The following is a 27,054-nucleotide window of genomic DNA, read 5'->3' on the forward strand; positions in this document are numbered from 1 at the left end:
GTAATTATTTAACTAGTTTTTAGTTGCACTTCGTGCTGAAACGATTCCACAGTTAATTAATTGAGACGTTGAAAGATTAAATCGAGCACTTAGAAATGCTCCTTAGCAGAATGATTTGGTTTTACTGCCATTTAAAAGAATAAACTGCATCTCTGAGTCAGTTTCTATATTCAGCATTTGTGAAGTTTATTGACAGTTTAACAAGAATCCTTTAGAACGATGGTTTCAGAAAATGATTAAACTGCAATCGACAACAACAACATGACGAGGGGGAGCTTGTTATCTTGGAGAATTACCTGTTTTAGATTTAAGAATCATTTAAATGATGGCGGCTGCTCTTTGCTGATGGCATTTGCCTTTCTCGCCCCTCTTCCACAATTCCTCTCATAGTTGACAGGCAAGGTTCTCATTTTCCAGAGGATGGTGATTAATTTTCATCACTTTCACCCCGTCGCCCCTCCTCACTTCTTCAGAGGCAGATAATTGAATCTGTCTTCTCTTTGCGGTCCGTCTCCTCTCCCTCTCTGAATTTAGTGTTTTCACAGCTCTGGCTGAATCTCTCCTCTCACACAAGAGTTATTCCAGACCAGAATTAAAATGTCTTTGGGCTTTTGTAGCAGATCTTTTCTACATTTTTTTCCATCTGTGATATAATTCAACTTTAATTCAGTTTTACTCATTAGCAGCACGTCTGTCACATCTGAGTTGAGGAAACACTGAATATATTTATGTTGGATGAGATGTGATAAAGTAAAACGAGACCATTGTCATAAAAGATTATTCTCAGTGATGATTTTACAGGAATAACTTAACTGTTGTAATTTACTGCAGTGACATCAGAGAGTTTAATCGGAAAGCGGCTTGTAACATCGACCTGGAACTGTTCAAACAGTTACTTGTCAATACTAATTGATAAAACATTAACTTTGCAGGAAAATAAAATGCAATTTCATGCAGATTAATGCATATTAAATATAGATGCTGCATTTTGTGTCTATTTAAGAAAAAAACAAAATGATGAGGCAAAAATAATCCAGTTTGGCTTCTTAAATGAAGGGAAAAAGTATAAAAATAATAGATACTACTAATGGTGAGTAGTTGATGCCAGTAGAAGACTCATTAACTGACACTTTTCATTATCTTATTTACTACCATAAATAATGCTTACTGCTTTTAAACAACAGGTGAGATGCAGTCGTTTGCTAAATTTTAGTGGCATTATAAAACTAAGAAGACCTTTCGAGTGCGTCCTCCTCTGCCTATTTTGAAGTTTTAGATCAAGTAATACAGATCTAGAGCAAAATTCAATCAATTTCTCTGTTGCAGTGCTCCACCCCTCCCCCATGTTCATTAAATTATGCTTCGTTTGTCTTGCTTTAGCAGTAAAATGATGTATTAGGTTACATCAAGGCTCCTCCACAGTGATGTTTCTCACTTAGTCAATGCAGTGAAAATCATTATTATTTTATCAACCAGTCTGTGATTTTATCTTCTTTTATGGGTCTGTTAATTTCCTTCAAAGTGCTGCGCAGCTTCAGCATCAATTAATAGGATTTCTGTAAGCTTAACTTGAATCCGATGCAGCTTTTTTTTTTTTTTTAAGTCAGTTCTTCCTTTTCCACAGTTCTGAGGGATGAATAAATTGCCTTTGATGAAATTCTTCTACATGTGTCTCGCTCGAGAAGAGACAGCCGTTTTTGATGCATGTCTTCAAGAACGTCTGGAGATGAACTTGATGTGCGACGTCATTTTGAATCCAGCCATGTGCACATTGTCATTCCCAGCATGTCGAAATGAACGTTCCAGAAATAAGTCTCAACTTTGGCTCACATTTAGATGCTGGTTCCTGGTTTCTAATAACATGTTGTGTTCCTCTCCGGCAGAACGCCCAGCGGCTGGCAGCTGGAGCCCAGGTGGCCCAAACCCTCACCACGCCGGTGGTCTCTGTAGCCACACCCAGTCTCCTGGCACAGGGGCTGCCCTTCTCTGCCATGCCCACAGCGTACAACACAGGTGAAGTGAACGAGAACTCGGGGAGCGAAAAGAAGGAAACAGACGATGTCTTGTTTTACCATCATGGTTTTGGTAAAATGCAACTAAATGGAACTCTGCTCAAATACTAATTTTGTTATGACTTTTGTGTCATTTTTCCTCTCTCAGAGTACCAGCTGACCAGTGCAGACATCACTGCTTTACACGCTCTGGCATCGCCTGGCGGCTTGTTGCCCACCAGCGTGTCCACATGGCAACAGCAGCAGGCTGTTTCCCAGCAACCGCTGCAACAGCAGCAGCAGCAGCAAACACAACAGCAGCAACAACTTAACCTAGCATCGCTCAGCAACTTGGTGTAAGTCTTGTTCTAAGTCGTTTTATCTTCAGCAATGCAGCGTGAGGGATGATGGTCCTAACAGCCTCGTCTAACAGCTTTCAGTCTCCTGATGACATTTCCAATGCTGACATACTGACCTTCCCAGTTGCTTGCATGATATCCATATCATGACCTTAAATGCAAGCAATTCATATCCTCTTTTTAGTGAAACAGTCCCTCACCAGCATCTCACCATCTCAGCCTTTTCATAACATCAGTAACAGTTTCCTCTGCCGTCGATTGAGTAAGCAGTATGAGACATTGTTGGGAGGGAAGAAGTGGTTTGTTTCCGCTGTGATATCACATGCTGATCGCAGGATCAGGTTTACTTACACCACTTAACAGCTTCGAAGGACCCGTGGCTCGGTTGTGTTCCCTGTCCTGGGAGTCGGTGGCAGTATTGGTGGACTTAAACCGTTACGTCATGCCGGATAACAAAGACAAAATACTCACGGCTGGGCCTCATGTACTAAGATTTTTTTATTTTTTTATTTGATATGTTCTTAAGAATTCCAGTGTGTGTGTTAGTATAACATTTCCCAGGTCCTCACAACTTTGTTCTGGTCTTAAAACACCATCAGGATTACACTCAGTCAGAATGAAGCTTTCCTTTGGAGAAGTGAAAACTTCTGCAGGCCCTCTGAAATACTTCTGCTTATTTTGAATGTCATTAAATGTAGATATCATCTAGAAATGAGAGTATTGAGCAAATGTGATGTGATTTAAGAGTTCTTATTAAAGCCCAGCAGAATTTTTCCCTTTTTCCTCCCTCTTCACCAGCATTAGATAAAGAACACTGAGAAGTGTCTGTGTTAGATTTGTTGGCCCTTTTTTTTATTTTCATTTCTTAAAACATCATCGTGTATTCAGAGCTTCGAGGGTTCGGGCTGGCTTTGACATGAACACCAGATCCTTGAAGTGTGTTCTCTCCTCTCGTCCACAGCATGTGGGGTGTGGACAAACAGAGCAGCGAGCTGTCTAGCCAGGTGTCCAGTCTGGCTGCCAATCTGAGGTGAACAGCCACTGCTAGTGTGTGCGTGTGTGAAATGTCATGGCCTTGTCTGTACGGTGGGGGTGGGGGGGTTCTGCCTCTAATGCAACACAAATATTCTACATGTTTTGCATTAAAGGCTTTAGATTGTTGCATTTATTTTCAGACACAGCAAACATCTGGGATTATGTATACATATGTTTGTTGTAAACAAAGACTAGAAGAGTGGATTTGGTAAAAGAAAAAAAGCTTTATAAGGATCAAGTGATCTTTTTAAAATAAGACACGTAGTTTTATCCGACTAAAATATTTGGTTTGCTCCATATATATAACTGCATAATGGTAAATTTCAGCGTCGTTGCTTTAATTTAATATAACTTAATTCATTTTAAATGTGGCTTTATATCCAAGTGATTTGAACAGTTGTGACGTCCTCACTGCATCTGTACCAGTTTATGTTTACAAGGCTCTGAAGCTGACTTCTTGTGTACAGAGTGACGGATTTTGACCGTCTGAACCAGAGCCGGCAGCTCACTTTCAGCTCTGATGTAAAGGGCAGATCTTTGTGGGCCCAATAAAAATACCAAACTCGCCTAATTATCTGAGTGTCTCGCTTTCAGAAGCTGCAAAATGGTGTAATGTCATACCTTAATATGATTACGGGCTTGTCCCCTGGATAAGTTAGCCCTCTGAGCGGAGAGTTAACGAACAGTGGAAAAAAGATTAAGACTTCAAAAAAAAGACTTTCTGTGGCAGCTCTGAAACATAAACCAAAGAGACTCAGGATTATAAAATGTTGCGCATTTTCAAATGATTCAAGAACACACACTGCATGATTTATATGCATGTATGTTTTTCCATTTACACTCTTACAACATAGGAAGGAGGGAAAAAAAGCCTTTTTGCACTGACTTTCATACATATTTTGGATCTTAAGGGCCACCGTACTCACTCACTGTCCTAATGAACACATTTATACCTGTGTAAATGCTCCACACACTGCGTCTGTACATCAGAAAACAGTCTTGTCATGTCTGATTTATGGTGTGCTGCAAGCAAAAATTGTGTTTCTGATGCAAAGAATGCTGTCGTTTGAGGGGAAAAACAGAAACAAACTGCGATTAAAAATTCACACCTTTCTCCACACATGCCTTCTAATCCACCTGTTCCCTTTGGTGTGGGCTCCAACGTTTTGTTTTCTTCCCACAGCGTTGGCTCTCCGTCCAACCTGCTCTTGGGTAGAGATGAGTGGTTGGGCCGGTACTGTATCACACTTCCTTTTTCCTGTGTGTCTGTGTGCTTTTGGCTGCCTCCTTCTAAGCATGTCCGCTGCTGTCTGCAGTCAAACAGGAAAGAGGCGTATTTCCGGTTTCCGCCATGTTCTCTAACCCCAGATTATTTTGTTTTTCTTTTGTAATTTCTTCACATCATATCTGATTCACTGCAAATCACCCTGTCACACACAGACCATTTCATGCTTCCTCAGATGTTCTGTTGATCTTTTGGGAGCAGTTGGGGTGTTACTTCTGCTTTTAAAAGGCTCCGAAAAGATTGATATTGAATAATCAAGTGTGGCTTTTTTCCTGTCGGTGCTGTGCTCTGTAATGTTGGGTTTTGTCTTGATATGAGTGGCCTTCTTTTAATCGTACGCTTTTGTCAAGTGGTCGAACAATTCATATCAATAATTTGTGTATTTTTGCCTTTTCCTCTTTGTTCTACCCCTCATCTTTCTTCCATTTTCTTCCTGTGACCCTGTTCTCAGGCCGGTGACCAACATACATCAAGGCGCTATGCTAACGGTCAACACAAACTCCGGCGTGAGCATCAAGTCAGAGCCTGTCTCACCTGGCCGGGACCGCAGCACCCCCTGTCCTCCTCCTCCTTCCTCCACGCCCACCTCGACCGCAGGAGGAGCCATCCTGACCGCTCCGCCTCAGTACCCCGGCTCGCTGCTGTGTCTGGAGCCCCCGACCGGCCGCTCGCCTGCAGACAGCGTAAGCAGCAACGCCAGCTCCTTCGAAGGCAGTGATCGTGATGACACCAGTGCTGCAGGCGGCGGCGGCGGCGGCGGAGCCGCTGGTGGAGGCGGCGGTGGCGCTGAGCTCCTCAGGGCGTCGAATGAGCCAGAACAGGAGGGAGGGAACATAAAGCGCATGAGATTGGACGCCTGGGTCACATAGAGGCACCACCTCGCTGCACCCACAGTGAAGTTCGGTGACTCTTAAACACTTACAACACACAACCACAGTCATTGTTAGCCCCACACCGTCCCCACCCCACTGCCATGTGACACTATCATCACACATCTGCCTCTGTCCAGAATTATACTCCTCAGCTGCGACACCCAGACATACGAGGCTTTGCCAAAAAAAACCATAAAAAGACACGAAAAAAAGCTCCTCCGGGGATCGTGCTCTGAGTGAGAGTGAGGGGAGGGTGGCTTGCAGCTCAGCTGGATTTACGTCCCGCGTAGGCCCTTGAATAGAGGGACGGTAGATTTTTAAAGCCTTCTTGCTTGAATGGACCTGTGTATTGTGATTTTTCTTTTGGTAGGAATGAGGTGTTCAACCTTTTTATTTTTGCAATCCGATGAAACCATGAGAACATTTCTTTCACGTGGTTTCCGCATCATATTCTCGTATTTACATGGAGCGCTTACGTTGTTCACAATGTGATCGGTGGCTCGTCGACCTTATGGGACACCTGCTGCATGACTCGCCACTTTTCTCTCTACAACCCAAGCGCCATTCAGATTGCGTGCTGTCCATTCTTCCCCTAAGTCACTTCCAAACTGCACTAATGGAAATCACTGGACGAGTTTGAGGACTGAGCAGCTGCCTGGCACAGACAAGACAACGAGTCTTTGTAGGTATGAATAGTGCTGCCGCCGTCCCCGACCTCATGCATCCAGGCTGGCCCCGGCCCTCAGGTGGCACTCTGCGGCCGTGGAGTCGAGCAGCGTGCCAATCTTCAACATTTAAAAAAAAATAATAATAATGCCAAATGCCTCTCACACACACGGTGCAGGGACACTATGACACACAATCCGTCGCCCTGACACGGAAATGTTGCAAACTAGAAAGTGACTTGAGGCTTCGTGTCACCTTGTTCACAGGCTGGGAGCTCCTCCCGCCCTCTCACCTCATCTTTTCTGGAAATTGGACGGAAATCGTTGCAACAGATATCCAGCCCGCCGCTCACCTCATCACCAGGAAGTAGATGCCATCCAGTTAAATGCATAGGAAGTTTTATGAGCCTCCTCTCTTATTGTTTTTTGTTTGTTTTTTAAATTGGGAAGTATTCAAGTCTTTCAGTCCAAGTGTTCTTGATCTAAAATCAGTTTTGACGGTCCGTTAGTCGTCCAGAAGTAACAATTCTGACCTTGTAAAAAAAAAGTCACTCCTTATACAAAAGCTTTGATGTCCTATTCAGCTCTATATCTCCCACTTTAGCTCTTTGCCGTGTTTCCAAAAGTGAAAGGAAAAGACATTTTCTATATTTCTACCGCTTCAAGTTGGCGACAAAGTTAAATAGCTTTTCAGCTTCAACGACGTGTATGTACATATGAATATATTTGCATAGACTTTGCTAGGTATCCCTAAAATCAAGCAATGTGTTACTTCTCAGTGGATCTGTTTGCATATATGAGTGTGAATTTGATATGTTTCGAGCTACGGTGCAGGAGTCCTGCCGCACTCTGTAGGTGCCGGCGGATCGGACTCGTTTCAGTAATCCTATTTTATTCTAGTGTTGATGGTGTGTGCACTTTGTCTCACTCACAGAGGCCTGCTTGGTTGTGGTGTCATCATATTCTCTTGCCACACTTTTTTAAAACCCCACAATTGAAGGTAAATTGTACACGGTGATGTAAACTCATTATTATGAATATTATGACTATTATTATTAGGACACTGCCATTCACTCACAGTGTAGTTATATAGAGATGAAATACACTTTGATTGAGTGTGTCGTGTAAAATCTTCTCCACGTTAAGCAGACACAGATAATGCCCGTTGTCACTCTTTGAAATTAAGTTTGTTTAATTGTGACTTTTCCTGAGCAAATTAGTTGTGTCTGAACCATTTCACGTTGGTGTACGAGTTTGTGACCCAAGGTTCTTACTGAATTTCTCTCGATTACTTGACCTTTTTTTTTTTTTCCCCTTGAGGCGACACTGAGAGCGCAGACTAGTGTGGCAGCTCCTGCTCGGGGAAATCTATTTAAACACTTTTGAGTCGGTGTAGTCGAGACGGCTGCTTATTTAGAGGTGCAGCCAGAAGCAGCCTCGAGCTGTGGGACTTTAGTCAGGAGACTGGCATGTTTTAATGGCAGCGTCATTTGCCACGATCAAATGGAGGTGGAAGACGTTTCACTCCAAGTTAGTCTTCTTCAAGTCAGCCGTGCTAAACGATTCGACGTCCAACAAACTCACGTTGGAGGAACTATGACCCTTAAACGAGTTGTCGCAATATTAGAAGCTTATTTGCCTTCTTATCCAGAGTCGGATGGCGGGACTCCGACTCTTTACTTGTATTTGTGTGGTGAACGTGAAGCTTTAGACAGCATGTGGTTACCTTTTGGAGGAAACGCCTCATTCTGTTCTGTTAAGGGCCACAGCACATACCAGCACTAAGGTTGGGAAATCAAACTCAGTTTAATAAGAAAACTCTTCTAATCAATTCCTGAGCCGACCCATCGGAGAGAGTTATAAAGATTGAAAGAATCTGTCAGGACCTGTGCGCGTGATTAGATCGAAAATCGCTACATAAGTCGTCGGCGATGTGTGAAGGTTCCCTGTTATGCAAAAGGATTTTGACTTTAAATGTTGAGTGAGCTTACCGCTCACCTTCAGAGCCATAAACAGCCCCAAAATATATCCTGACCGTTGGGTTCCACAGATACCACCATGCTAACTGCTCCCAGATCAGTTTGTTATAAAGGGAGATGGAGCCTTTTCCATTCAGAGCCCCCATCTTATGGAACATTTTGCCCAACGAAATCACAGAAGCAGAACAAAGACTGAAGTTTTCATCTGCCTCTGGAGCCCTTTCAAACCGAAGGCTTGGTTTAAAAACAGCCTTCTAAAACCTGAGAACACTTAAAACTCTGCCCTAAGACTTTGTAATTCTCAACCTCTGAAGAAACTCGAAGCGCTTTTTCTTGTAAATCTCTGCCCCCGTATTTATCAATATTCTTTGAAAATTAAAATAGTGCATCTCGAAAAATTTGAGGCAGCTCGAAAGCTAAAATAAAGTATGTCGGCAAAGATCAGAACAAGTTGACGGATGATAATATTTCCACTTTTATTCCCTCAATTTTCACCATTTGTATTTGTGGTTCTTTTTTTTTGGTATAAAAGACATTTACACATATGAATTTCCCAAAGTGATCTCTGCTTAGCGACAGGAAGAACAAGCAAACCACAATAAAAAGCCAATAATGGTGCACTTAGGATTAATGGAGCTCATTTAAAAGAACTGTTTCTATGTGACTGCTCAGTGAATTTGATGGAAACTTTTAACATGTTGCTTAACAGAAAATGTTCATCTGGCTCGTCTCCACTCGGTTTGAGGGAATAAATCCGAGTCATATTCAAAGGAAAAAAAGTGGCTTTGTGACTTTATTCTGTTTGGATGTGTTGCGATTTCCTTATTTTTCCTTTTCAGAGACGAAAGCGACCGATCGCGTGTTCAGACGCGGGTTAAATATTAGCCGATTCACTTAAGGGGTTGTCTTGTTTGGGAAAAGGCGAGGTAGAGGTAGCTTTCTTCACATCATAAATGCTCGTTTTGACGCTTCAGGTTTGAATGATTTAAACGTCCGCTGCAGCTTCACAGTTTGCGGTGTTCGGGTTTTTGTTGCTCTGGACAGAGCTGCTGTTTGGCCGTTTCGCCATGTTTCCAGTTTCAATGCTAAACCAATCTAATCTGCCTCAGTTTTTTATATTTATTGTTCACACTCGAGCAAACTTCTCAGCAAGAAAACGAGATCTGGCATCAGTCCACAGACGGAGGGAAGGATTTTGACGCCATTGTTTTGTTTTTTCTCCCTTTACAAAGCTTAAGTTTCCATGGCAACTCTTTTTGTGGGCGCTGATGGTCGACTGAAATGTGACACCACACCGATTAGCTTTGTCCATGTACAAAAAGGCTCTCTGTCCAATCTAGCCGTGTAGTCATGAGACAATCTATATGAGCAACATGAGAAAACCTGCACCCGTTACTTGTTGTGTACAATGTTTTTTAGATTCTCACTATTTTTGGATTCATTTGTGCTGGTGACAGTTCCATTGTCTATTATTATAACGATGATATTATTATGGAGCTTCTTATTTTATTGCTATTTTTTTGTGTAGGATAGCCAACTGCTTTTATTTTCTCTCTTCTTTTTATCTTCTTTATCATAAAACATACAGTGCTGGTTTCCTTTTTTTTTCTTTTAAAAACAACTTGCTGACAATTGCACGATCAGATCTTGTGGTATTAGCAAACGCAACGAAGGACATACCAGTTAAATGCTGCAATTTTAATTAAGATATAGAATATATTTATAAAAAAAAATTTAAAAAAAGGGGAAACAACTGAAATTAGTAAAAAATCGTGAAATTTGAACCGCAAATGCATGGGATACAGGTAATAACGAGGCTTACATTACGTAGCGTAATGATAAGGACATGCGTCACAAACATGGGTTTTAAAACGGCTCAGAATAATGTAGCATATGAAATACTAAAGATGAAATTTATAGCTAATATATTGTGTCGAGCTGGTCTGCTTTGGGTTTTATTGTAAAAAAAAAAAAAAAAAAAAAGAATCTTTTTGTTTGTTTTCTTTTTGAGAATGATATACAATTTGTGTATATTTTCATATACAAAGTATGCACTGATATGTTATTGAAATTCTATACCGCTTTTACAAAAAAGTGTTTGTTGTACCAAAGTATCCAAGTCCCTTGAAACCTTATCCTTTTTGCGTATGTTTTACCGTATTTTATATATTAAATAGACAAACTGAGTGAAATGAATCTGAATCTGTGCTTTTTTTTTTCTGGTTAGTGACGAACTTCGTCCTCAGCTCATTGTCACAGCGACATGTGGAGTGCCGCGAAGCTTCAGTTCACGCCTCCGGTGAGAACTTAGGCAGCTTAAGGCAGCTGATTTTTATTTATTTATTTATTTTTTAATTTTTTTTCGGGGGAGGGTGAAAGCAGCACCAACAGCTGAAATAAAACGGGTGGCTATGAAAGCTGCTGAAAAATAGATAATAATAGTAATTTTCATTCAAGAGTAATCAAAAATGGTTTGAATTGTTCCAGAAGTGATGGCTTTTACATTTTTAACCATATTTTTAAATGAAAATGGGTCCGAAGAAACAGGGTATTGGACGTTTTTCAAAACTATTTTGTCACAGCAAATGTCGGGCAAATGATTAATATGTTGAGAAAGATTGGCACTCTTTAATATTATTAATGATAAATGATTACTATTTAGTTAAATAGTTGTCAAATTGACCTTTTCAAAATAATTGGTTGGATTTTCATTTGTAAAATTTTATTTAATTTACTAAACGATCACGAGAAGAAACTCAAATATCGAGCTAAAACGTGAAACATCGAGAATAAGATCTTCTTATTTTAAAGATTTCTTTTCTCGTTGCCATCAGGCGATTTAAAGACGGGCAACATGTGTTGCGAGTCCCTTTTTCTTTCAATGCTTATCTTCATCGTACCTTCAGTGTTTAACACAGAAACTGTGCTCTGAGTTGTACTTCTGTGTTATAAGAGTGTTGCAGGTACGATCGGAGGATGAAACACAGAACAGGAGGTTTTAGGTCGACGCTCCAAACTTGTTTGTTTGAAATTTGCCATCTCAGAGCAGCTTTGGTTGAGGTGTGGTGTGATGGAATTCTTACTCAGGTCACAACAGGCCTTGTGGTGGAAACGTTTGAAAGCGACGGGTGTACGCGCACACAATCAGTGCGGGTACACTTTGGTAGGAGTGTCTAAACATTTGTCTCTTATGAGATTAATGGCACATTTTGTACCGTTCCAACAACTTCTGGAACTATATTTTGACTGGCGCGTGAAATAGAAGTCAGCCATGTAAACTTTCACAAGCACCCATAGAATTCATGATATACACACCGATTTGCTGATATTTTAACCAGTAACATTATTTGGCATCAACTGCTGGCCCTACCAAGAAGAGAGGCCGCCTCTGAGTTACATGAACCAGCGTTCCAAAGTCATGGAGAATGAGCACAAATATTTCACATGACATTGTTGTAGCAGCTCCATTTCAGTGGTGACATGTGGATGATTTCTGTGACAAGCCAAGCGACTGCTGCAGGTAAAAAAAAAAAAAAAAAAAAGAAAGAAAAAGAGCAGCATATATTTCTGACACGCTCAGTCTTCTGGTGTGTTTCAGTAAGGTCTGTGTCAGCACAGGGTCCCTGGAGGGAAACTGTGAGTGGTTAAATGTCAACGTACGAGGCGCACTAACCGACGGCGAGGAAACAAACAGCGCTGCTCAAACTGGGGGTTGACTCCTGTGGGTTGCATGAAGAGAATACAAAGGGTGAGGGCTGAGCTATGGAGTAACAGAAGCAAACAAATATGATTAATGTGGGAAAATGAGTAATCGAGCATTTGCTGGCGTCGTTTTACGGCCTGAAGTTGTTTTGTTGAATCATCGAGATAAAATTCAACTTTGCAACCTAAGTTTCAACTTGGATCGTCATTTTAAAGCTTCATGTCTGTGTTTATCGACCTCACTCAGGTGTGTGTTGCTCTTTAAAGACGGGTTGCTTTTTCTGGCTCTGAACTCGATGTTGTTGAAACTTGCCTTGTTCATAACTCACCTCATGAACTCTGGATTTATTTTCCCCATCTACTCTCTCTGCACTGGACAGAGAATCAGTGAGGGGGAAACACACACCCCTCCAAGTCATTTAAATCTGAATCATCGGCTGCTGCACCCTGTTCGGCATCGTGTTTCATAAAGCTTTATTGAACTCGCTCAAGGGAGGCCCCAAATATTGATCGTATCTGCTTTACTCATCAGTCGAAGACTGCAATATATATTTATATCCTTCAACAGAGAGAAAAGATTCCACAAAAATAGCCCCGCAGTTTATGCTACTGTAAACAAAGAAAAAGCTTTGATCAATAAAACAAAGATGCATTCAACTGCAGTTCCACTTACAGCAGCAGGAATTCACAGAAACATCTTAATGCCAAATATTCAAGCTTTCATATAAACACAAATTTAATTAATGTATCTTTTTTTTTTTTTCACGCTTTACTGAAAATCCAAAGAAGGAAAATTAGAATAAATAAAGTGAAAAAAACAACTCATTTGTCACACGTTTGATTTTATGCTTTAGTCAAAAATAAGGAAAAAAAGGCCAAAGACTGATTCCGATTTTAAAAATAAAGTGAAATCTGTGTTACAGGAATCTTTGTGATAATAATGCAGTAAAAAAAAAAAACCTTTAGGCTTATTAAAATATTCAGTTTTGTTCTGCACCAAAAGTTTAAAAAATACAATTATTGGTCTTTTCAACCAAAATCAGACTTTAAAAAAGCATGTAAACATGTTCGTCTGACTTAAATTGAAGCTTTCAAAACTGGACCAAGCAGCTGGAATTGAATCCCTCTTGCATGTATAAACTCAAGTAGACACAAACGGGCCAATGTAAATGTATTTTATTTATACAGCCCTTTACAGACAATCCTAATGATGTACCAAAGTGCTCCAAAGTACCATCTTTTTGCAAAAAAACAAAGCGGAAATGTACATCAATACAGCTGAATTCCTAACAAATAGGATTTTTTCTGTTTCTCTTGTCAGACAGTCCCACACACTCCTCAGAAACTGTGACAGAAAATCAGCCCTTTAAGACTGTGTCAGCATTTCGAGACGGTCTAATAAAATCCTGATTTTATAACTGCTGCATCATCTGACAAAAATCACTATTCAAGTAACTTCAACACAACATCTGTGCAGTGAATTTGGCTGTACGTACATATACCAGGATCTGCCACCTGGTCCACAGTGCCAGAGCGTTGAACATACATCAGGAATTTGACTTAATTCTGCTCTTGTGCATGTAAAGTGGGACAAGGACCGTAGTCCAGTTACATGCACAGCTTGAGCTGTTACCAAAGTTTGACTCAACTCTTCATAACCTCACAGACTGAACTACTTTTCTATTAAAGGAGAACATCTGAAATGTTGTCATTCCTGCCTCCTGGGTTTGCTGAACACGATCTCTCTGTATCCAAGGCAATGCTATACTTAAGCTTTCTTGTACAAGCTTAAATCTGATCAGCCAAATGAAGACTTATTGTGGCACGTTTCCAGGGTGATTAATAACCAAGTGCGCGCGCGCACGCACACACACACACACACACACACACACACACACACACACACACACACACACACACACACATACGCTAATATCCAGGAATTGGGTATCACAATTGCCCCAGCATGTTGGCTGCAAGCTTTTTAACAGCAACACAAACATCCCAAACCCAGATTCAGGCTACATTATATCACTTCCTTCTTTTGTCTCGAGCATAAAATCCAAAGTGCAACAAACAAGTAGTCATCAGTTCTTTTGAACCATTTTCCAGGACATAAAAACAAATGAGTGGATTGTTATGGTAAATTCGATGTCTGCTAACCACTTGTCTTTTAAATGACACCTTGTTGTAGACCCAATGTCTGCAGACCATGTGTCTGTTGATTAACACAGAGACAATAATCATTTGAATGACCATTGTTACCAGATTCTGCATCTCCCCAAAGTGCGAGACCGTCCCCGGGGGGGGTAAGGTGACGGTTGAAGAATACGCATCTGAAAAGACAGAACCCTTCTTCCTGTATAAATGCATCTGATTTCCTTTGTCCTGGGTCTCTCTTCACCATGAACGCTGACTGGTGTTGACTGACCCTTCTGCCAGAAGAAAAATAAACACATGGCCGGTCGGCAAAAACGACAAAGATCTCTATATTTCATTTCTCATCAGAGGTATTAGGAAGCAAGGGAAGATTTTTCCATGACAGGATTCAACATTAAAAGTTTGAATTCATATTCATATCTGAGAGCACTCAGGTTTGGTTTCATGTGTCACTCTTCTCTTTACTAGCTGCATGTGCTCACTGAAGCTCTCCAGCCTCAAAGCCTGCACTCAAAGTTAAGAGTGTTTAATGGGAGATAAATGGCACAAAAGAACATGCAGGTAAGATTTTTATTTATTCATTTATTTATTTAGACCACGTAAACTGTCAGACACTTTAAACTTCGACTTCTGCGCTGCTTTTTACAGCTTGTAAGACCCAAGCTTCGACTTCACCCACAACATGGTTCATATAGTTGACTACATTGTAAACAAAGGGCAAAGAAACAAACTAGAAGAAGACTAAAACTTATAATCCCTTCCATTTGAATGAAATCGGACTCATTTATGGTCAACATTGAACGTATTTACAATCTGACGTTTTTATTGGCAGTGGCGGTGTTCATCTCAAGAAAACCCATTCATGTTGATTTCCACAAACAACGTGTAATCCAGAGGGACCTGAAGTGTACATATTTACAATGCCTGATAAATCAGGTAATTATTGCAGTTTGGACTGAGGGTGTGTTCACACTCGACAGGTTTAGTTCGATCGAAAAGGTGGGTCTCGGCCCGTTACCAAATGAACTCAGTGCAGCACAAAGAACATGCAGTTCTTGATTGTTAGATTTAATGCTCACCTTGATCTTTTAATCATAGAAGCCACGTGGGCATCTGATTGGCATTTATCCATACATACATCCAGCCTCGTTTTCTAAATTTCTCTTCCGTCAATAAAATATATACGTTCAAAAAGGTTGTGACCTCATCCATATGCCAGTGTGAATGGAAAAGCAAACCAGAACTAATCCGGTCCAAGATGAAATACAAGTGTGAACACCCCCTAAGTTCTTTATTAAAACCTGAGCTTGTTTGGTTGCACTTTAAAAATTGCTACACTGGCTGCTCTTCTTCGACATTTCTCATCGAGGAGCTGCTGAAGTAGCTCATAATGACCTTCGCTGGCTGTCACCGTAGTAACTGCAAAGGTCTCCAAATCAACCAGGACTGAAATCTAGAGTATTACAACACACAAAAAAAAAAACAACGAACGATGCGAGTTATGTACGGGAGTCATGATGTGTCAGGACGTGGTGTTTCAGCAGCTCCTCACCGCCATTTGGACGTCACCTTTTAACCCCACCAGCGTAGTTTGGGTGGAGGAGCTGCCGTAGGCGTTTCCACGTCGAAAACTGACCCCTGCCCGACCGATGAGCACACGTAGTAGAGGTTGACGCCCAGCATGACAAATATTGGGAAGAAGGAGAAGCCGTAGCCGAAGGCCCGGATGGTGCTGCCCAGAGAGAGGCAGAGCCAGTAGATGAGCCTGCAGCACAGAACACACACAAAGAGGCAAATGAGACTCCTTTCTATTCTTTGTACATTTACAATCAGCTGCATTTAAATAATGACTGAAGATCTGATCACAATCGCACAGTCTGAACACCCACTACTGCTTTTCAGCAGAACCATTAGAGTGCTCAGCTCCTCTATGCCTTTAATCAGTTTTTGAAGTGCTTGATGAGTCAAAGCAGCATTAATAGCTTAAGTTGTCCTCGTGCGTTTGATTCTGCCTCAGTCGTTCGCAGCTCACAGCGATCACAGCAACAAACTTGATGCCGATATTCAAAAAGCCCATCACGAGTCCCATAGATCAAACGCTTGGTTGTTTCTCAGCAGATAATTGAATGCTTGAGTTTTTCATTCTCTCGCAGTTATTGATCGAGTAAGTGATAAATAAGATGTGATGTTGATCACTTTTAAAATCAAAAGGTGCCCCCCCCCCCCCCCCCCCCCAAGTGCAATCTTGTGAAAATGCTAAACTGTCAAGTGAACATGGAGCTGTACAAAAGGATCAGACACGTTTTAATCAAATCTCTACTTTAACCGAGGTATGAGGAACAGATATAGATCTCTACTTTAACCGAGGTATGAGGAACAGATATAGATGAGAACAGCAGTTGCTATGGATCAAAGTTACAACTGAATTGATTAGAGAAGTTAAACATTTACCTACATCTTCATTCCTGTCAACTGTAAATGATTTTCTTTCAGATTTCTCAGTGTTCAGAGCCCAACTCTTGTTTAAATATTTCACGCATTGTTCTTGAAAGGAAGAAGTGCGTTAATAACAGAAATTCACTGCTAATCAAGCTGAAATTAGATGTCTGTAAGACTGGAGGGTTTTTGTTTGATGTAAGAAAATTCTTTACGGTGGGAAAAGTGTGTAAATGGACATTTTTAAGCCACGACTGATTCATCTAACTGACTGCTGAAAACAAGGCTGGATCTATTACTGAAACTGATTTGTTTGTCTAACATGACCCTTATCTGTTCAGAGAAAAGAAAAGCCACTGTTCACTTCCTTCTTGGCAATTACAGCCGCAAACAAAACCGACACCAAGCAGCGATTAATTCACTTTCATAGACTTAAAGATCTGTTTAACAAGTTTTTTTTTTTTTTTTACTTTTAATTCAAATTAAATACACTCTCTGTGGTCTAGTTAAAGTCAAACAGAAATTTTAACTAATAGTCTTGCATCAACTTTTTCTTTAATTTTGAAGATGATGATTTTAGGACACGTCACTTCACCAATTTGACCTCATTCTTATGCCGCTGCTGCTCATCTGTTACACTGTACAACCAGACTTACATCGGCTGACGTTGTTTAGTATATTTTCAGTATAGATTTCAAGAATATTAACATTTTTCTGTATATTTCTAGTGTGAGTCAAGCTTTTTATTTCTTCTTGTTTTGTTGTCAAAACCCGTTTTTGCACAGTGTAAGGAGAGACTGGTGTTACCGCATGTTGTACGTGTTAAACTCTCTTTAATCTTAATCCTAAATGCATCCTGCCGTCACTGCAGAACTACATTAGTAGCTGTTAAACAACATCTAGTTGTTTCATTAAAAGTAGATCACTCGGGTCTAGAATCAAAAGAGGAAAGTGGACTCGTGTATTGACCCATTAAGAGCTGAATCAACATGTGCATGTATCTGCTGATGTTTGAACGCTTCCTTTCAAGCCTAAAGTGGCACAATTCAGTAAAAGCTAAATTTCCTGAACCTCAATGATGACGAGGTCCCCTAAATACTTCAAGTCCTGCTGGTTCTAATCCTGGCAGTCCTTCAACCTGAGAGTAATATTTCATTTCTAACCTTGATTTTGATGCTCAAGTCAAATATGCTGTTTGAACCTCAAATCTGGCACTTTTAATTCAACAGCTCACTTACTGAAGGTTATGCAAGCTTTTCGTCTTCTCCTGCCGAGACTCCTGTAATTCACTACACATGACGCCGCAGTAATGGACCTCGTCAATACGCAAAATGAGGCGAAGGCAGAAAACCAGAGTAAACAATGGTGTGCTTTTTCACGAGTGGAAATCACTGACGATGAGCGGAGATCTACAGAGTGCCGCCAAAGTGGTTCATTTTCTCCTGGGCAGGTAATTTAGCTTACTGATATAGATGAAATTTCATGCTAGACAGTGCGTAAACCGCATCTGGGACGTCTGCCGTCTCCAACTTTCTCGACTAAATATCATAAAGTTGTTACAAACTAGAGCTGTAACTGAACAGTTGTCCCACTTTAAAGTAATATACATCTACACTGAGACTCAATAAGAGTAGCTCTGACAATTAACAGTTGGAATAAATATATTTTATACTGGCCCTTTACGCAGTCCCCCCCGCTCATCCACTGTCTGAAACAAATGTTGTAAGCTAGCATCTCTTGAAGTCCACCCTCCATATAAGCCCACTTGCTTCCAGAAGCTTTCGAGAGGCAGCATCAAGTGTGTGTGTGTGTGTGTGTGTGTGTGTGTTGAACAGTGATGCCGGTAACGCGTTAATTAGTAACGCGTTACTGTAGTCGGACTACTTTTTACAGTAACGAGTAGTCTAACGCAACTACTATTTCAAAAATAGTAGTCAGATTGAAGTTACTTATCTAAAACATCGTGCGTTACTATTTCTGCATTTCAGGGGAACATATATTTGGCTTTTGTCAACATATATTCACGATTATTACAACCATACATTTGTATTGAAATAATTTGGGATAATTTCGTTTTCTTATGAGTTATATCAGTGTCCGCGACGGGAGCGGGGTTCGCCTGAAGTCACTCGTTATTTTACATCTACCTACCCAGTAAAACTGATCTGTCCCACTAAAATGTTAAACACCAGCGATATCATTTGTTACATTTTACTCACTTTCCCTAATCATTTTAAATAAATACACCAATCTAAACCACAGTTTTCATCAGTGCCTGTCACAGACGACAGTTGATAGGTTTAGCTATTCGTGCTAACTTTATAACATATAGCCTACGTTTCAGGCAGTGCTATGGAGAGGGCTAGCTAGCTGTTTATCTTACCTGGTCGCAATTGATGACTCAAAGATGACTTGTTAACGTCTTTGTACTGTATTACATCCTCTATGATATCTGAATGAGTGTACGGGTGTTTATCTATGTATACTTCGTCAGGTGTAGCTTTGGGTAATCCAGTAACAGCTGCAGTTGTGGGCGACTAGCATACAAACATTTCTGCAAAGCGACGGGTCTGACGATCAATCAGGTTTGTTTAAACTTTTATTGGTCAACGAGTGGATAAACGTGACATTTTTCGGTCAAAAACTTGACTGTCATACTGGCTTGGGCCAATAATTATCAGCAGGTTACGTGTTATGACCGTCCGTTTGTCTGCATCGCTGCGAGTGAATGACTGATGGTCACTGAATCACTGGTTACTCCACAGTTTCTCGCATAAATGCAACTAAAAGCCAAGTCATAAATACAGATACGGGTTTTGTTCTGATTTGTTTTGTAAAACCACTCCTTGCTGCTCTAATGCGGGACAACTACATGTTCAATATAACTTAAGTGTTACCGTAATTCATAGATAGATGCAATCAGAGTTAAATGCATGGAGTCAAGAATGTCTATTGTATTTTTTTTTTTAAAAGAAGTGTTTATGTTAAATTGAGTCAAGAAACGCTACTTTATTTTTTATAAGAAGTATTTAAGTTAGATTTAATGAAGTCAAAAAAGCATTTAATTTGTAATAAGTATTTCAGTTAAATGAAGTGAAGAAAGAGTATTTTGATTTTTTTATACTGTTTTTGTTTCATAAAACCACTTCTTGCTGCTCTAATGTTAGACAACTACAGGTTCAAGGGATGTTCAATATGTATTACTTTTTTACGTAAGAGGTTTTTTTATATTTTAAGTAAAGTCAAGAAAGACTGTCTTATTTTTTTTTATTTAAAAAACATGTAAGCCTATTTCAAGAAAAAGTTTGCAAATGCCAGTGTCATTTTTGATGTTCCGGTTAAAATACATGTCAATAAAGTGAGTATTGGCAGAACTGGTAGTCATTTTCATGTTATAGGGGCGGGGGATCAGCCTCGGCTGAAAGTAACTAAAAGTAATCTAACTTAGTTACTTTTGAAAGCAAGTAGTCAGTAACTTAACTAAGTTACTTTTTAAAGAAGTAATCAGTAGTCAGTAGTTGGATTACTGTTTCAAAGTAACTCAAAAAACCTTTGACATGAAAGGTGCATAACATTGAGAGCAACGAGGTGCCTACAACGAGCGAAACATACCTGCCAAAAACAAATATGATGGTGAGCAGCGGCACCAGCTTAAGCAGGTCCTGGCTGATGTAGGTTGCCATGACAGCTAACTGCAGGAAGTAGAAGAGGAACAGAGCCAGTGATTCGTTGACAAAGTGCCAGTGCACCATCACTTCCTTGTTCACCAGTTCACCCTGAAAGAGGGGCTTCAGGGCACTGTAACGCAGCCGGGCCACGCCCTGTACCACCACACCTGAATGAAGAAAAAAAGGCTCATTATCACCCCGTCTTTGCCTTTTTTCGTTTCATATCAAGGCTTTCTTTCTGTGCAACACATGAGTTCTCACCGAGCATGATGGGGACGATGGCGAAAAACGAGCAGCGCAGTGTGTACATCACCCTGAGGGGGGCGCTATCCAGCAGCGGCGAGTCAAAAGGAAGCAGGGCGTAACCTCCCCACACGAGGAGAGGGAAGAGGAGCCCTGCAGCCACCATGGCTAAAGCCAGCCTCAGTTTCTCGCTGCACAGATCCTCACATATGTCTGGGGAAGAGAAAGCCATGCCATGTGTTTTTATAACGTGTGGAAATTCCACAATTAGAACTCTTTAATAGACAGAGACGTGACCATGAAGTCAAAATATGATTAATCACAAGACATCTATAAGTAATAAAGGAGAGAACAAAAGATCCTTATATGGTGTGTAATGTATTTAGATAACCAGAATGACCCAGTGGCTGTTTGAAACGATGGCTAATCAATAAAGAAATCTTTAATGCACGTTTAAAAATTCTAAGTAGCAGCAGTTAGTGTGATTGATTTGTTCTAATTAGTTGAAATGTGCAAGAACCACCGTTATGGATAGCAGTGAGTCTTTGATCTAAATTTATCTCCTTTGTTTAGGTGGGAAGGACCCATTGAGACAAGAGCTCTTCTTCTGGGGAGTCCTGGCCGACAAGGCAGCAGAAAACTAAATCTGACACAGAAATTTCACATAAAAAAAAATATTTTATGTGAGACAAAATGACAAAACGACACAGGGATTTTAAAGAAGCTAGGGTCACGCCAAGTGAATCCAACATATTTCACTTCCAGTCCTAAAACCCATTTATATTCTGAATAGTTGCAGGAAAATGATCTTTAACAGTTTAAAGATGAACAAACATCTTGTGACAAAGTGAGCATTTCTGTATCTTTTACTTGCAGAATTTTACAGCCCTGAATTAAAATGTGTGGTCAGGAAATACTTTTATTTGAACTGCAGAGTAGAAGGGATGTCATTTCTATAACATTTTAGCTGATAAATATTCTTCATAGCAATTATTGGACTTAAAAATTCAGTTTTGCCTCATTTTAGATTTGTGGATTTAACTTCTTCGGCTGAAAGGAAAAAAAAAAGAAATAAATCAGCTTTTGCCAGTTGTTAAATTACTGAATAGATTTGGTTTAAAACCAAAATGACATGAAAATACTGTTTTTTTGCATTTGGATATCTGCTCAGTGAGGTGCAGTTGGTCCAATGTTTCATACCCAAATCAGAAAGAGTTGGCACAGAAAGAAACATGAGCGTCCCTGGAAAAGATGTGATCTTAGAATAGTTTGTTTTCTAAATTGTCTTTTTTCCCCATTTGTCTAGGTACCTAACTTATTGCACTTACTCTAGCACTAGTTATGCTCTTAGCTGTTTGGTTTTAGAAGGAAATGCAGTTATGATTTCTTGTGACCTGAAGTTCTTTTGCCTACCGATGTTGAACACATTTATTGTAAGTCACTTTGGATAAAAGCGTCTGCAAAATGACCTTAATGTAATGTAATGTAATGTAATGTAATAGTTAATGAGCTTTGCCAACAGCACTGAAACTCCAAACCATCATAGTGCCAGGAAGTCTCGGTGGTCCGTTTTATCTTTGGTACCGAGCACATGTCCTAAAAAGAGATCTGACTGGTCTGACCACATTGCCAGTGTGTGATGGTCCGTCTCAGGTGACCTCGGAGCCCAGAGAAGTCAACGCCGCCTCTGGACAAGGTTAACATTTCAGAGGCACTTGTGTGTTTTGGTAATTTGTGTTCTTGATGCGGTGCAGAGATCCTGTGTGTCCAGCTTCGGCTGGCACCCTTCTCCTTTAAGCCTGATTTATGGTCGGAAACCAGGTCGTCTGCGTGTGTGTCGCAGTTAACGCAGACACTCTGGTGCACCTCCTCAAAATTGTAACTCACCGAAGACAGTGTCGCAGATATCGTCGCAGGGGGGAGAGAAAGGAGGCCTCTGATTGGTCAACTCTACATCCACTCTACACTATGCGTATTTCCGGTTTGCTAACCGGCTAAAGGGCAGATTATAGTTCTGCGTCTATCGTCTTGACGTGTTGCTTTGCTCTGGTCGCGAACCACTTTTCATGTTATGGTTCTGCAACCTTGGTCTGGAATTTCTAGGGACGCACAGCTGTGCAACTCGCGAGAATTTCGGTGGGCGGTGACGAGAACTTCGGCGGCGCCGGCGGAAGTGTTTATTTTTCAAAAAAAAATAAAAAAAAAGTGTATGCAAGATATGGATCTGGAGTTGCTCGACATCGAAGAAGAACAGCTTCTTTTATTGGAGTTGGCGAAAATGCAAAGGAGGAAGCCACACAGACAACCGGAAATTCACACCGAGGACCAATCACAGCTGCTTTTGTCTGCGCACTTCCGTTGGTGGTCTGCGTGCGTCTGTCGCGTAGTCAGGATTTTTTTGAGGTGCACGAGAACGCGCGCAGAGCCTCTGCGTGGGGGAGTGGTCAAGATTTTGACGCTCGCAGAGGCTCTGCGTCCGAGCGTCAGAGGCTTTGCGTCTGAAGCATAAATAAGCCTCCATGGAGACGCTAACCGTGCTAACCGTGACGATTGTTTCCCTCTCTGCCAGCTCCAGTAGTAGCAATATTTCTTCTATTTCTAGATCGATCAGCTGCATCTCAATCAAAGTGCGCATTCGTCCAGTCGCCATTGTTGTTGAATGACCTCCGTAACACCCACAATCCTAGCTTGTTCGTGATTGTCCCTCTTGCGTTGTGGCGTGGGATTAACATAGCGCAGACAGCGCTTCAAAAGTAGGCATAAATCAAAAATAACTGCGTCGTGTCTGCGACAAGCTCACTGCGACACACTGCTGCGAAGTATACACGAGCCTTTACACACCGACGTTCTTTCAGCTCCCTTAAATGCTCCAACGATGTCCTCCAATGTAGTGGGACAAATATTCGAAACCCTTCCAATCTTTCTTTGGGAAACACTGTTTTTAAGACATGTTTTCCCACAGATCTGCTCGTTTTCACCCATTAACAACTAAAACTTTCATTGGTGCTGCTTTTGTGCCAAATCGTGGTCATAACCATCTGTGGACGTCATCCTTTTGAAAAAAAAAACATGTCTCTTTTTAACCTCATTACCAGCCCTAAATGACCCTGAAATGCAACAATTAGGCTTTCTTATCAAATCAAATAAAGAATCATTGAGATTTATTAATCTATTTAGATTTTTCACAGCCTTCAAACTTTTATTGATTTTTGGTTGTTTTCAAAGCCTCGTTTATCCATCTAAGGACTAGATAAATAAAAAGAAACATCCAACATACATTTGGCGCTTTCTGCGGCTAAATCGAAGACTTTGGAACAACAACGATTAAGATCTAAAAACATCACAATCTGCATCCCACCGACTGCGAGAGGTTTACACTTACTGGATGCTAAGCTGCTAATGCTAAAGCTCATGATTTCTCCCAGCTCCAAACAACACACCTTTGATCATTTTCTTTCTCTCTTTGAAGGCTGCAAATAAGGAATTTTTTTTTCTTCATTACTTCATTTGTAGGGCGTCTCCTTTAAGTTATTTCTCTACTAATGAATTCTTATCCAAATTCATTCTATTTATAGGCTTATTCAATATTTGATAAATCTTTATAGTCCATTTCTTGTCAAGTCTTTGTGGGGAAGTTTCAAATTTAACACAAATAATTTTTTTTTTTTTTAAAAACACTTTTTTTAAACTGTAATCTTTAAGAAACTTGAACCCAAAGGTCGCTCCCGCTCAGTGTAATTTGATAAACTGGGCCTCAACAAACATGGGCCCACTTTATGTTGAATACTCACAGTACTTGTCGTCCTCATCTTCCCACTCGGGGTAAAACTGCACAGCTGAGACGGCGTCCATCTGCAGATGCTCCTCCACCCCCTTCTCCTTCTCTGTGAGGTACCTCGTCTCCTCGGCCAGATCTTCGCCGAATGGATTCACAATCGTGACCTGTGGGGTGAAAGCAGGTTTCTCCGAGACCGACTCTCCGTCTCTTTCTTCCTCGTCGTCGTCCTCCCGCTCATCGTCTGCGAGCGAGCCGTCCCCTTTATCAGACCGCTGCACCTCAATCTCATCATCCCTCCACCTCTCGCCCTCGGGCATGCTCTCCCTCCATTTGGCTTTGCTTTTCATGCCGCTCTCTGTCTGGCTCTGGTCCTCTGACAGGTCCTGACTGCCTACGCTGATCCCAGTGTCATCCTTCTGGTCCAACAGGTGTCTCTTTCCTTGGTCTCCGGGCCACGGAAGCGTGCTCGGCTCCAGGTGAGCAGAACTTGCCATTTCCTCTTCTTCTTCATCTGTGATCTCCATTCTCTCCTCTACACTGTTGCGGCCCTGCGGCTTTTTACTTCCTTTTATTTGTGGCTCTGCGACAGCACCAGCAGGTACATCTGAGTCACCTTGGCCAGACATTCTCAACTCTGTAAATCTTGTCTTTGTCCCCCGTCTGTAGCTGCTGCACAATCAAAAGCCAAACTGTTAACACCTTTTCTGCAAGCTGCTGGAAGCCATTTCTGAACACGCTGGTTTACTTTCCCTGTGAAGAAGCAAAGAACATTACAAGTAAAACATCCTGCCTTGCCTTCAGCTTAACAAAAAACTTCAAAGTTCACTGTTTATCATGGGTGTGTTACCCTATAGGGCTCGTCCTGTCCCCACACAGGCCAACGCAGCTCATACAGCATGTTTGAGTTTCTGCAACTTTTATTTCTATGACTGAAAGTCCGGGGAAACCTGTTTTAAAGACTGCTGGAAGACACAGCATCTGTAACTTGATCAAACTGTCAAATGCTGAAGAAACAAGCGGTCAAATAAATCCAGAGATAGCAGAATGAAAACTTTAGGAATACATCCGATTTATAGTGAGCATCAAAAATATTGCTGTAACTGCTCCCCGGGGGTCTCCAAGGCCAAAATGACTCGTTTTGTATGGATAAGGTTGAAAACCACAAGTTTACGATTAGATTAGTCAATGTGTCCAGAAAATATGGGAGGAAAATGTCTCCAAACACTTTCTACTTTAACCAAACAAAGGTTCAAAATATGGTTGTTGTTGTTTTTCTTGAAACATTCAAGTGTTCACAAAGCGTGTTGACACGCTGAAAACACATTGCTGTTCAGCCACCGAGGCCTGCTGGCCAGACAGGACGAAATGTAGTTTCAGGGGGAAGTTAAAACTTGTTCAGCAACAAACGACGAGTTGTCATACGTGAAAGTAGGAGTAGTAAAGATATTAAACGTTCACATACCTGGTTTTGCTCCACCGAAACACTGCACAACTTTGTGTTTACGCTGTCGGTGAAGTCGTTTCCCAAGTTAAAGTTAAAGTTAAAGTTAGAAATTACCTGGCAGGTGAACGCGGGCGGATGAATAAATTCTTTAACCAAAGAGGAAATCATAGCTCAGAGGTATCACTCCGCTGCTTTTTTGGCATGCTTAAAAATGCCAGCCGGCCCGTCTTTGAATTTGACGTCATTGTCTCGTTGTAGTCCTCTCCAGCTAAAGCGTTTCGCAAAGTTTCACGAAACCACTGTTTGAGAGCCAGAGAAGAGTATTTAACAAGTGAAAGGTTATCAGGAAGTTTTCAGAATATGTTGGTATATATCTACCTAAGCTAACCACCATCTAAAGAAAAAAACAAGTGAACATTGTAAGTCAAAGATACCTACAACCATATTAATCAGTCACAGTGTCTCAAAAAGTCATCAAAAACCCCTGAAAAAAATGAATGAAAATAAACATTTCATTACATTTTAGAAAATCTGTCCCTACATATTGACAGGCCGAGGTGCCCTGCATTTAATGAAGTGATCTGGTTACTTGAACCTGAAAAATATTAAACTGGCTTTCACACAAGAGTGAGACGGCATGAAAAGATCGATTGCCATGAGAGGTAAGTTAAAGCATGGACTGTTTGTCACAACTTTCCCATAAAATTTGAATAAACCTCAATCTGCTGCAAGTCCACCGTTTCTTCGTGGAACAGGTTGTTCCGCCTTCAACACAACAAAGACAGCAGATGACTCACTGAGTTAAACACAACAGGAATTAGGTCATACAGCTTTATTTCCAAAGCTCTGAACTGTTGAACCATGTTGCACTCAGTTCAGCTGCAGCAACTTGGCTCCCAGATCTGTAACAAAGCAGACACTGCCTTACATAATGGCAGTCATGGTCATTTAGAGGGAAACCTCCATAAAAAAATAAGCAAAAAGATGATATATATACATTAAAAAGCACAAAACAGGCAACTTGGCTCTTAATAAAAACAAAACAGGCAACCTTACCCAGTAAAATGTGAGAGGGGTTACTTGATTGATTAATAAATAGCTGCTACTTCAGTGAGCTCAAACTAATGCAATAATACAACATTCTTCTGTTAAATCTTAGTTTTACTAAGTTTAAATTGCTATATGTGAAATATGTGGCTTTAATATCAATAGAAGCCAATCAAAATACAGACCGTGGAATAGTAAAAGTCAGAATCAGAGTACAGCAGGAGAAGGGTCATGAGAGGTGGGAGATGGTGTGGAAATAATGATGCGAGTGTGAGATTTCAGCTATTTTTTGAAGTGGATGGAGTTATTTTAATGGCTAGACTTGTGTTGAGCTCGGATAATTGCATTCAACCAATCACAGCATGTAACGAGCGTGGCAGGGCCTAATAG

At 40.9% G+C, this 27,054-nt stretch overlaps 2 protein-coding genes across 10 annotated transcripts in view; one reads left to right on the forward strand and one right to left on the reverse strand.

The window, feature by feature from the left end:
* LOC142368083 (myocyte-specific enhancer factor 2D homolog) overlaps positions 1-10,382 on the forward strand; it is a 30,353-nt gene extending 19,971 nt beyond the window's left edge. For 3 of the 7 annotated variants that reach the window (XM_075450136.1, XM_075450137.1, XM_075450139.1), the window contains 5 exons: positions 1,884-2,013; positions 2,161-2,347; positions 3,312-3,380; positions 4,569-4,619; positions 5,122-10,382. In XM_075450136.1, the coding sequence (XP_075306251.1) occupies positions 1,884-2,013; positions 2,161-2,347; positions 3,312-3,380; positions 4,569-4,619; positions 5,122-5,539 (855 nt within the window). In that variant the 3' untranslated portion in view covers positions 5,540-10,382. The remainder of the gene's footprint in view (positions 1-1,883; positions 2,014-2,160; positions 2,348-3,311; positions 3,381-4,568; positions 4,620-5,121) is intronic. The other 4 variants (XM_075450140.1, XM_075450141.1, XM_075450142.1 and 1 more) reach the window with 2 other exon arrangements.
* Positions 10,383-13,049: 2,667 nt separating this feature from the next.
* Positions 13,050-26,021, reverse strand: tmem79a (transmembrane protein 79a). Of its 3 annotated transcripts, none has more exons than XM_075449639.1 (5): positions 25,636-26,021; positions 24,187-24,842; positions 20,414-20,608; positions 20,097-20,319; positions 13,050-15,813 (listed from the first exon to the last, which is right to left on the reverse strand). In XM_075449639.1, exons 2-5 carry the CDS (start codon positions 24,797-24,799, stop codon positions 15,621-15,623), a joined length of 1,224 nt encoding a protein of 407 aa, XP_075305754.1. In that variant the 5' UTR covers positions 24,800-24,842; positions 25,636-26,021; the 3' UTR covers positions 13,050-15,620. The 3 variants fall into 3 exon arrangements, with proteins under 3 accessions (XP_075305754.1, XP_075305752.1, XP_075305753.1); XM_075449637.1 differs by having other exon boundaries at positions 24,187-24,923; positions 25,636-26,019; XM_075449638.1 differs by lacking the exon at positions 25,636-26,021 and adding an exon at positions 25,021-25,590 and having other exon boundaries at positions 24,187-24,923.
* Between the last annotated feature and the right edge of the window lie 1,033 nt (positions 26,022-27,054).

This window comes from Odontesthes bonariensis, chromosome 18, assembly GCF_027942865.1.
Source record: "Odontesthes bonariensis isolate fOdoBon6 chromosome 18, fOdoBon6.hap1, whole genome shotgun sequence".
NCBI classification, from domain to species: Eukaryota; Metazoa; Chordata; class Actinopteri; order Atheriniformes; family Atherinopsidae; genus Odontesthes; species Odontesthes bonariensis.